Source organism: Oncorhynchus mykiss, chromosome 17 (genome assembly GCF_013265735.2).
Source record: "Oncorhynchus mykiss isolate Arlee chromosome 17, USDA_OmykA_1.1, whole genome shotgun sequence".
In the NCBI taxonomy this organism is placed as follows: Eukaryota; Metazoa; Chordata; class Actinopteri; order Salmoniformes; family Salmonidae; genus Oncorhynchus; species Oncorhynchus mykiss.
In genome coordinates, this window is record NC_048581.1 from 51,808,849 (window position 1) to 51,819,889 (window position 11,041).

General features: G+C 46.9%; 1 protein-coding gene across 7 annotated transcripts in view; it reads right to left on the minus strand.

Annotated features, from left to right (window-relative positions):
- The window catches only part of LOC110493208 (pleckstrin homology domain-containing family A member 6), a 168,738-nt gene that overhangs the window by 104,812 nt on the left and 52,885 nt on the right, over positions 1-11,041 (minus strand). Inside the window, exon 1 of one of the 7 annotated variants that reach the window (XM_036950066.1) lies at positions 3,723-3,875. The exons of 4 other annotated variants lie outside the window; for them this stretch is intronic. In XM_036950066.1, coding sequence (XP_036805961.1) covers positions 3,723-3,742 — 20 coding nt within the window. In that variant the 5' untranslated portion in view covers positions 3,743-3,875. Of the gene's footprint in view, positions 1-3,718; positions 3,876-11,041 lie in introns of those variants that run through there. 2 more of the 7 variants (XM_036950073.1, XM_036950075.1) reach the window with 2 other exon arrangements.

Genomic DNA, 11,041 nt, shown 5'->3' on the forward strand with positions numbered 1-11,041 from the left:
GACGAGAATACTGAGGCACAACGCCAGAGAGAAAGCCCCACACGGCACATACACAGACTACATACTACCGTAGAGTGACAAAGGTGTGTGTGTGTGTGTGTGTGTGTGTGTGTGTGTGTGTGTGTGTGTGTGTGTGTGTGTGTGTGTGTGTGTGTGTGTGTGTGTGTGCTTGCGTTCTTCCACTTGCTCAGGTGAATGTCCTCTCTGAACCCTCAGGTGAGATTTGAACAGGAAGTGACACCTGATCATGTGACAGCTTCCTGCTCACCTGTTCACCTGTCAACAAATCCTTCAGACAGTCCCAGGCAGAGCACTGACCCATAGAGGAGAAGGAAGGTAGTTGTCTGACTTTCAGTAGCACCAGATGTGCTACTATCTGCTCCTGTTCCCCTCCACTGTATGTTGTATTTGGCTCAGAGAATCAAACGCCATACTTGCCCTGAACTGGTTGAGAGAAGGATGGGTCCCACCTATAGAATCTGGTCCTTTTCTATGTTTCTCACAGTTCTCAGCCTATATGTTTTGTACTATACCATTGTTGTGTTTGGCCTCACTTTGAAGGAAACAGGCATGGGCCCTTTGTTAGTCATAGAGTGATACATAACTTGAGGCACAGTGCAAATAGAGCTGAATTCAAATTAATTCCTGGTTTCACTTGGGGAAGTGAAAAGTCTGTCACCCTTTCCTCTAAGCTTTATCTTTATCACACACTTCCCTTACTTCTCTCTCTCTCCCTCTCCCCCTCACTCTCCCTCCCTCTCTCCTGCTCTTTATCTCTCTCTCAGTTTGAACTAGAGGAATTCCTCCAGGAAAAACAGGCCAGTCTCTTCTCTCTGTTTGCCAAGAAAACGTCCTGGTGGAAGAGAGACTCCCTCTCTCATCTCTGACAACTCAGCTTCCCATCATCAACCCTTCCCTAGAGCCCTCATCCTCTCCTCTCACCCACTCCTCTACAATACTCTCACCCTACATAGTGCATATTCACTGTTTTGCAATGTACAGTAGCCTCGGGAGCACTCTGTGGGTTAGCACCATGGTGTAGCCGGAGGACAGCTAGCTTCTGTCCTCCTCTGGGTACATTGACTTCAATACAAACCTAGAAGGCTCATGGTTCTCACCCCAATCCATAGACTTACACAGTAATTTCCGAAGGATGTCCTCCAACCTATCTGAGCTCTTGCAGCATGAACTGACATGTTGTCCACCCAATCAAAGGATCAGAGAATTAATCTAGTACTTAGAAAATAGGTGAACAGTTTTGAACAAATTAATTTCTTCCAAAATGAAAGAGAGAGAGAGAGAGAGAGAGAGAGAGAGAGAGAGTGAGAGAAAGAGAGCAAGCTATATTTCGTAGTATATATTTCTTCACTTAATAGCCTACTCAAATACCTGGCTCAAAAAGAGATCTGTTATCTAGCTGGCTATGGCTATCCAACACTGTAACTCCTCCATGTCAAGGTAAGCTTTTGGTTTTAGTAATTTAGTGTACCTGCTAAACTGCTTGCTGCTGACTATACACTGTACTGCATGATTTAAGTTTTAGTCACATGCACAAGTACAGTGAAATGCCTTTCTTGCAAACTCAAAACCCAACAATGCAATCAATAACAATAACAATGTATTACTAGGAAAAGAAACACAATAAATAGAATAGGAAATATGAAGTACACAATAAAGTAAGCATACTATACTACTATATGAATGTAGTGGGTTTACTAATGTGTTAGTTCTAGTAGCTATGTTGACGATGACGTGCCAACAATGTAGGCTGTGTGTAGTGGTTAGCGTTCATGATATGAAGGTTTGGCTTGAAAAAAAAAAATCCTGGTCACAGACAACTGATGTGTTGTGCACTGAAGTCTACGAGCGAAAGGAAAGGGTGAGAGGAGGAGAGCGCGTAAATAGATGCAAGAAGGAATTATATGCAATGAGCTGTTTACATGTGGCTGCTATGAAAGTGAACTGTGTTTGCATGTGATCAGGGGCGTATTCATTGCGCCGATTCTGTTGAAAACATTTCTTAAATGGAATAAACATACCTGAATTTGTCCAATTGAAATGCTTGTTTACAACTGTTGGACTAATGATTACACCCTAGATCAGCTATATGCAGGCAAGAAGAGTGTGCAAGGTGGTTTTGAACGTGTCACAGACTGTCACCTTGATTACTCAACATGTTCTCGACCTGTGCACCTACTGTGTAAAACTTCATTCATTGGCTAGGTTGCAACAACTTCATGATGGGTACAGGGAAAATTCTAGTATCATGTAGTAGCCTAAACCTATCAATGTTACATTGAACTGGGTGAATGGAATATGAATGGCAGTCATTCAACACGCTGTAATAGAAACAAAAATAATCATCCTCCCTCATCTTAAACGGCACAGACCGTGACTGGTGTGAGTCTGTCTGTGCACGTCTGTGCCTCCGTGTTGTGCATAGGTTCACAGCAGGTTCAGTCAGGCAGCAGTCCTTCCCTTGACCTTTGAACCCAGCCACAAAAACAAGAGGTCAGGGAGAATAACTCTCTTATCACCCTCAGTAACATCACTAGTCAGTCTCACAGGGGGTGGTCACAATGGATCTCCAGTAAAGACCAATGGATCAATGATTCTTGGTACTGAAGACTCAATAAATGGAACTCAATAAATGCCATTGACTGGCCACTCGCCATTGATTGGTCACTTTATTACTGTAAGATCTCCATACAGATGACTTAGTCCAGCCGTACTCAACAGGCAGACTGGCGGTCTGGATCCAGAACCAGAACCGCGTCCCGACCAAAAACAGTTGGTAGTTTATCGCAATTGCAATGCCTGGGATATGGGTTCAGTATGAAAGGGACCGGTATGAAAATGTATGCACTGTACTGTAAGTTGCTCTGGATAAGTGTCGACAAAATAAAAAACGTGATCAGCCCTTTGAACGGCCATTCAAACTTACCCCCCTATTCCCTATGGGTGGGGATCAAAAGTAGTACCCTATATCACGTTACATTGGGGACACAGATTCTACCATGATATCTGCTGATATGAAGGCCAGAGCAGGTATAGCAAAGGAAACCTTGAACATAACAGCTAGATAGGAGGCAAGCTCACAATCACCTGGTCAACTATTAACATGGTCTACCACTCACTTACCTGGTTCATCATAGATGCATACCCACACACCTCTCTCTCACTGAGTCCACGTGGTCTCCTCTATCGTGGCTACGGTTGCATCACAAACAGATACAATTTGTTTTGTCTGTGTGTGCATCCGTGACATGTGAGTGTGCACAGGTATGCAATGTAAGAATCTTTATGACTGTACATGGCCGGGTGATTAGGGGTTTACATGTGTTTATGTCAGTGGTGGCTGGCGGGTCGGCGATAAAGGAGAACAGGCTCATTATAATGACTGGGATGGAATAAATTAAATGGTGTAATAATTGTCTTGAGTATCTTTCCATCCATTCCAGTCCCACCGTTACGATGAGCCTGTCCTCCTAAACCTACGCTCTCCAGCCTCCTCTATGACGGTGCCCCGTTGAAAGTCACTGAGCTCTTCAGTAAGGCCATTCTACTGGCCACGTTTGTCTATGGAGATTGCATGGATGTGTGTTCGATTTAATACACCTGTCAGCAACTGGTGTGGCTGAAATAGCCAAAGCCACCAATTTGAAGGGGTGTCCACATGCTTTTGTATATATAGTGCAAGAGCAGAATGAAGACTAACCTACCTCACTGCTGACTCCTCCATGATCCCCCTCCTTTCTCTCTTGAACTCTCTCAGTAGATTCTCCGTCTAATGCCCCTATCTCGCAGTCTGGAAATGCAGTCTGCTCTGCCCTCTCTCTTTCCACTATTTTCTCTTCTCCCTCTCTCCTCTCTTTCTCTTATTACCCTCTCACTTACTCTACCCTCCCCTCTCACTTACTCTACCCTCCCCTCTCACTCTATCACTCGCTTACTCCCCTCTCGCTATTTAACTCTCAATGTCCTCCACCTTCCCACTTTCTCTCCCTCTCTTTTCGCATCTCTCTCTCTCTCTCTCTCGCTCTCTCCACTCCCTCCCTCCCTCTCTCTCCCTCTCCCCTCCCTCACTCTCTCCCTCTCTCCCCTCCCTCCCTCCCTCTCCCTCTCCCCCTCTCTCTCGCTCTCTATCTCTCTCGCTCTCTCCCTCTCTGCAGACAGTTGACTCAGAGCCAGGGTCCAGAGGCCGGTATGAGTGGAATTTAAACAGGGCAGAGAGCAGAAACAATCGTTCCTTTGCGGCTAATTTCTTTTTTCTTTCTCCCTGAGCTGAACTCGTGCGCACACATGGGTTATATTCCCTACACAGCTAAGGCAAGGTGCACACACCCACAGACACAGAAACACACACATACACATGGATTACATTCCCAGAGGAGCAGACAGCTGTATTTAAGCACAACGCTCATTCCCATCTTTCTCTCCATCTGCTCCCTCCATCCGTTCGGCCCTGTCTGCTCCCTCACTCCCCTGCCTCTCCTCTGCCTGTCTTCTCCTTTCCAATCATTAACTCTTGTCAGAGGCAGTGACAGCGGCCAGCTTAACCCCCCCCAACCCCCCTCGCACTCTATCTGTTGCGCCAAACACTCAACCCGACCCCAAGGCCACCCCTAATCAAGTAACCTTCACAGCCAAGGCAAGGTATACACACAAAGACACAGACACACACACACACACATGCATATTATCCATGTGGGACTGCGCTGATGATGCTACTGAATGCTGATGAGCTACTGAATGTTACATAATGGGAAAATACTCAACTCTGAAGGACTCTGAAGACTTTGTTGAATCTCAAATGCTTGGTCAAAAGCTAAAAGTAGAAGTGATAAAATCACATTGAGGTTTGTGTATTCCAAAAGTCCTTGGAAGGTCCCAGACAGGGAGACAGACAGACCGACAGACCGACAGACAGACAGACATCGTTCCACTCCTTCTGTTCCAGCTCTGTCTTCCTTTCCAGCTGTGCTATGTCAGTCTCAACCCTCCTTCCCGCCTTCCCTTCGTCTTTGCATTAGGGAGGCCTTGGAGAATCAACAGCTTAACCACACCTGTCTCAGCAAGGCTTCTGAGTCTGATGCTACATGGCGTTCAAACTATAATGGTTTGTGCAACATAACTGGTTGGAAGGTAATGCACTCGACTGGAGCTCTACATTGCTTTGCGCTGTGAGTGACCAGTTTAATGTTTCTTGCCACAGCTTAGTCATTGATTCCTTAGTTGGTTCTGATTGGTTCCGGCCCAGTAATACAAAGCTGTGGAAAGAAACATGAATGTGGTCACTCGCAGCACACAACAATGTAGCGCTCCAGTCTAGCGCATGACCTTCTATCTCAACAGCCTGGAGATACGGTCTCCGCTTGTCATTCCCGCTATACAAACTCTTCCTCAGCCCTGTCCACATAACTCACGGTGGTCTCTCTGATAGTCCAGGGCACACTAGTAGGATTGTAGTTGGCTTGGTATGTTTCTGTTTTTTTCTAAGAGCTCCTCACACACAAAGACTCAGCTGTACTAGTGGAGACGGTTTCTCATTGATACTGCCCATTTTCCAACCTTCACTATCTCTCCGGCAGAATGTATAGTGTATAGCCTCTGTTGTGTTCTGCTTCATTCATAAGCCAGGGAGGGATGCTGCCAAATGAGAGCAGGCTACGATGTTATCTTCAACACGAGGTAGGGGAGAAGAGATTTACAAGGTTTGTTTATGTGAGGCGTGGCAGAAAGCCAAAATAACACCAGGTTTACTGTGAGTGTCTATAATTCTGCCATATGTGAGCAAAAGCGATGGCAGGCACCGCATTCCGTTGGTAGTACAGGATCTTTGCCTATTGGCTGCAAATATAACTGCGCATATCTTTGGCAGACCCCCCCCCCCCTCTCTTCTTAAAACATCCCTTAAGAAACACTCTTAAATCATATTCAACAGTGAGATCCATATCAACAGTCCATCAGCAGATCATTAACACAACATGAATTTCTCAACCAGGGCTGCAAGTTGTCGAATCCATTTGTTGTCTTGCTTGCTGGGAGCGTTAGCTGTTGTCTATCTCCGGTCCAGGACGCCAGTGCACATTCCCTGGGCCAGAGCTAGCAAACACTATGTCAAGCAAGCCACTTTTATTCAACGTTCACTATTAGACAGGCCTCCTGGCATTTGCTTGGTCAACTATACTGTACAGTAATGGTCCAAAAGCGACTGTGTATCACAATGGAACACAACTTCTGCGAATCCATCTCAAATACCAAGGAGCTAAAACACACTTGATCCACGAGGAGCGGTAGGAACGTTGAAAAAGAGTATCAGGCCTATCTGAACCGGGTGAACTATGCAACAGTGCAGATGGACAGTCTCCGCTGACCTGATTAAAAATGACCCTACCGTTCATTGTCCCCACAGACGTATGTACAGCATGCACACACACGTGTAAGGACACACACACCCACACACCCACCCACCCACCCACACGTACACACCGATGTTGCAACAGTGACTCCATCAATAGCCAGACTGTAGACTTGGAACACTTCACTGTCATTCTAAACATATTACTTTATTTGGATTCACAATGACACAACGGGCCTTATTTGTCAGCCTTTTACCACAAAAGAACCGAATCTCCATACGGATGCTTGGCCTCGTGAACCTTCACCGGTCAGTGACCCGACTTCAAATCAACTTAAGTAAGAATGTTTCGCGAGCTGTTTTGATACACACGCACACATACACGCACGAAAACACTCACACATACACACACAAACAAACCCACGCACACAGACATGCACAAACACACATACCTAAACCTTGATTTATGACAGTCCGACCACACCACAGCCTGAGGTCTCTCTCTCTTTCTATTCTTCCTTCCTCTCTCCCTCCCTCTCCTTTGGGATCCAACAGCACCCAGAGAGCCACAAATCTCCTAATTTTCTCTTTCTTTCCTTTTTCCGTCCTCTCTCCCCTTCTCCCCTTCTCCCCTTCCCCCCTTCTCCCCTCCCCCCCTTCTCCCTGGCCAATTATGACATTCCAGGGCCCCATCCTTTGTTTTCTCTGCCGACCATTAGGTGTTAATTTAGTGCTAATCTGTAGAGCAACACAACCGCAAGGCAAACGTGTGTCCCCTCACTGTGTGGGTTTCAGACAGTCACGGGGTGTCCGTAATTACGCACACACAAATGCACACACATACACCCGCTGCGTTCTCTCATTAAGCCTTGAGGGGGGCTCAAGGCTTTTTACAGTGTAAAATGAAGGTTCTGATACATGTGTAATATATTAAGCACGGTCTATCTCACCTTGGCTTGTGATAACTACCTGACTGCAGGACATGCTGAAGGCCCATATTGTGTTTAAAGGAAGAAGAGGGAGTACGGGTGGAGGTGGAGGGAGGGAGGGAGGGAGGGAGGGAGGGAGGGAGGGAGGGAGGGAGGGAGGGGTCATCCCCTCCTGCTGAGTGTGGAACAGGTAGAGACACGTTTCTGGAACTACAGGAATGTGTGGTCATCTCAACTTCATACAGCTGGAGACGGCGGTCCCTCTGAACACACACACAGACGGAAACACACACACACGGAAACACACACACGCACACAGATGCATATCACTGCTGTAAGAGAGTAGTTCGGGTAAGGTGTGCATAATGCTGTAACACCATGTGACTCCTCCTGCGTGTGTGTGTGAGTTATTATCTCTCCTCTGAGAGGTCGACACGTACACCCAGTCGCCACAACACTGACCATGTCGCTGAGACATCGTAACCCAGTCAGAAGCTGACGTTGGATTTGGTTGTCATCAACCACTTATTCCACAGCCACAGGCCATCATGTTGTAACAAAAGACCTGTCCTCTCCAGTCCTGTGGCTCATCCTCCTGGTGTTCAACATCTAAAACACACACACACACACACACACACACACACACACACACACACACACACACACACACACACACACACACACACACACACACACACACACACACACACACACACACACACACACACACCACACACACACACACAAACTACCCCCTCTCCTCTAAACTCCTCCTCTCCCCCTCCCCTCTTATTATCTGTTTCAACTCTCTATTATCCTTCACTCCACCTTCCCTTTATCCTCCTCCTCTTTCCTCTATTCTTCTCCCCCTCTCATCCTCCTCTCCATCCCTGTCTCCCTAGAGACAGACAGACTGGGACTGGCCATAACAGGTTGCTGCTGGCCTAATGTGTGACTCACCACACAGCAATGAGCTGTGAGCTCTGTCTGTCTATTCAATCATCCCTCTTTTCCTCTCTTTCTTCTTCTCTTTGTGGACCTGCAGGCGTTGACACTTTAGCGTTAGACTCATAATTACACTAATAGGTGTGAGATAGAGGGGGGGTCCGATGACACACACACACACACACACACACACACACACACACACATACACACACACACACACACACACACACACACACACACACACACACACACACACACACACACACACACACACACATGCACAAACTCACACACACACAAGCACACTGTACTCTAGGCTCTAATTAGTGCAGGGTGGGGCAGGGTTCTGCGTGGTAATCGGTAATCATAACTCGGTTTAGGTCTGAGGACGTTCTTAGTGTGTGGTTCTCAGAGGGCAGTGAAGACAACCAGCAGTGCTCTTATATAGCCTAGCTGATATTTTTAGTACTGTAATTGAAATGAAATCCTCCCACAGTCTGCAGCTCTTTGGTTTAGTTCTTTCCCACACCATAACCACTTAACCATAGCCACTTCCGCCTACCCACTCTTAACCTCCTAAAGCCTGTTTCATTTTCATGTGACCCAACAAATAAACAAAACAGGTCTTTAGTAACAACCCACATGTGGCCAGCAGGGACCACTAGTGGGTCCTGAATTCAGTTTGGGAAGCCCTGTTTTAAAAGGTTATATGGGGGAGGTGTGGGAAGGCTAGATCTGACCTGGGATGCATCCCAAATGGCAACAGACTCCGTCCTTTCTACCACTCTAAATTTCTCTAGGAAACTATTTTCCACCTTCTCCTCCCTCCTTAATCTTCCACCACCTCCCTCTCCCTCCTCCCTCTCTGCCGACGACTTTGTCAACCAATTTTGGAAAAAAAGGTTGACGACATCCGCTACTCATTCACTCAGCGTATTGAGTCCACTGGTCTCACTCACATGGAACTACCATACGACCTTGACCTCTTTCTCCCTTCTCTCTCCAGATGACATCCTGTGACTAGTGAGGTCTGGCCGCCTGACAACCTGCCTGCTCGACCCCATCCGCTCCTCCCTTCTCCAGAACATCTCCGGAGACCTTCTCCCATTCCTCACTTCCCTCAACTCATCCCTGACAAATGGCTGCGTACCCTCTGACTACAAAAAGGCCCAAATTGCACTCCTCCTCAAGAAACTAACCCTGGACTCAACTGATGGCAAAAACTATAGACCTGTATCCCTTCTTTCTCTTCTTTCTAAAACACTGATCAACTTTCTCGTTATCCCTCTAGGAACAATCTTCTTGACCCGAAATAGTCAGGCTTCAAGACGGGTCACTCGTCCGACTCTGCACTTCTCTGTGTCACAGAGGCTCTCCGCACTGCCAAAGCTGACTCTCTCCTCTGTTTTCATCCTCCTAGATCTATCCGCTGCCTTTGACACCGTGAACCATCAGATCCAGCTCTCCACCTTCTCAGAGCTGTGCATCTCAGGCTCTGAACACTCTTGGATTGCATCCTACCTGGCAGGCCGCTCCTACCAGGTGACGTGGAGAGAATCTGTGTCTGCACCACATGCTCTGACTGCTGGTGTCCCCCAGGGCTCGGTTCTAGGCCCTCTCCTCTTCTCTCTATACACCAAGTCACTCGGCTCAATCATATCCATGGTCTCTCCTATCATTGCTATGCAGATGACAGTCAACTACTTTTCTCCTTCCCCCCCTTCTGACACCCAGGTGGCTAAATGCATCCCTGTGTGCCTGGTAGATATCTCAACGTGGCTGTCAGCCCACCACCTCAAGCTCAACCTGGACAAGACGGAATTCAAAGACCTCTCCATCACGGTTGACAACTCCACAGTGTCATCCTCCCAGAGTGCAAAGAACCTTGGCATGACCCTGGACAACACCCTGTCATTCTCTCTTGCAGTTTGATGCTCTACAACATCCGTAGAGTACGACCCTACCACACACAGGAAGTGGTGGAGGTCCTATTCCAGGCACTTGTCCTCTCCCGTCTGGACTACTGCAACTCGCTGTTAGCAGGACTCCTCGCATGTACCATCAAACCCCTGCAACGTATCCAGAACGCTGCAGCCCACCTGGTTTTTCATCTTCCCAAGTTCTGTCATGTCACCCCGCTCCTCCGCACACTCCACTGGCTCCACCACTACGGGAGGGCAGCTCACGCTCAGCCAAGTCCATGTTCTTCTCTTTCCTGGCAACCCAATAGTGGAAACAACTTCCCCCTGAAGCTAGGACAGCAGAGTCCCTGCCCATCTTCCGAAAGCATCTGAAACCCTACCTCTTCAAACAGTATCTTAAATAATACTCCTCTTCACATCGAACCCCGCACCCCCCAAAATACCAGTCAAATGTTTGGACACACCTACTCATTCAAGGGTTATCCTTTATTTTTACTATTTTCTACATTGTATAATAATAGTGAAGACACCAAAATTATGAAAAAACACATATGGAATCATGTAGTAACCAAAAAAGTGTTAAAAACCAAAAAACAAAACAAAAAAATATTTTATATTTGAGATTTTTTCAAAGTAGGCACCCTTTGTCTTGATGACAGCTTTGAACACTCTTTGCATTATCTCAATCAGCTTCACTTGGAATGCTTTTCAAAAAGTCTTGAATGAGTTCCCATATACAGTAGGCTGAGCACTTGTTGGCTGCTTTTCTTTCACTTTGTGGTCTAACTCATCCCAAACCATCTCAATTGGGTTGAGGTCGGGTTATTGTGGAGGTCAGGACATCTGATACAGCACCCCATCACTCTCCTTCTTGGTCAAAT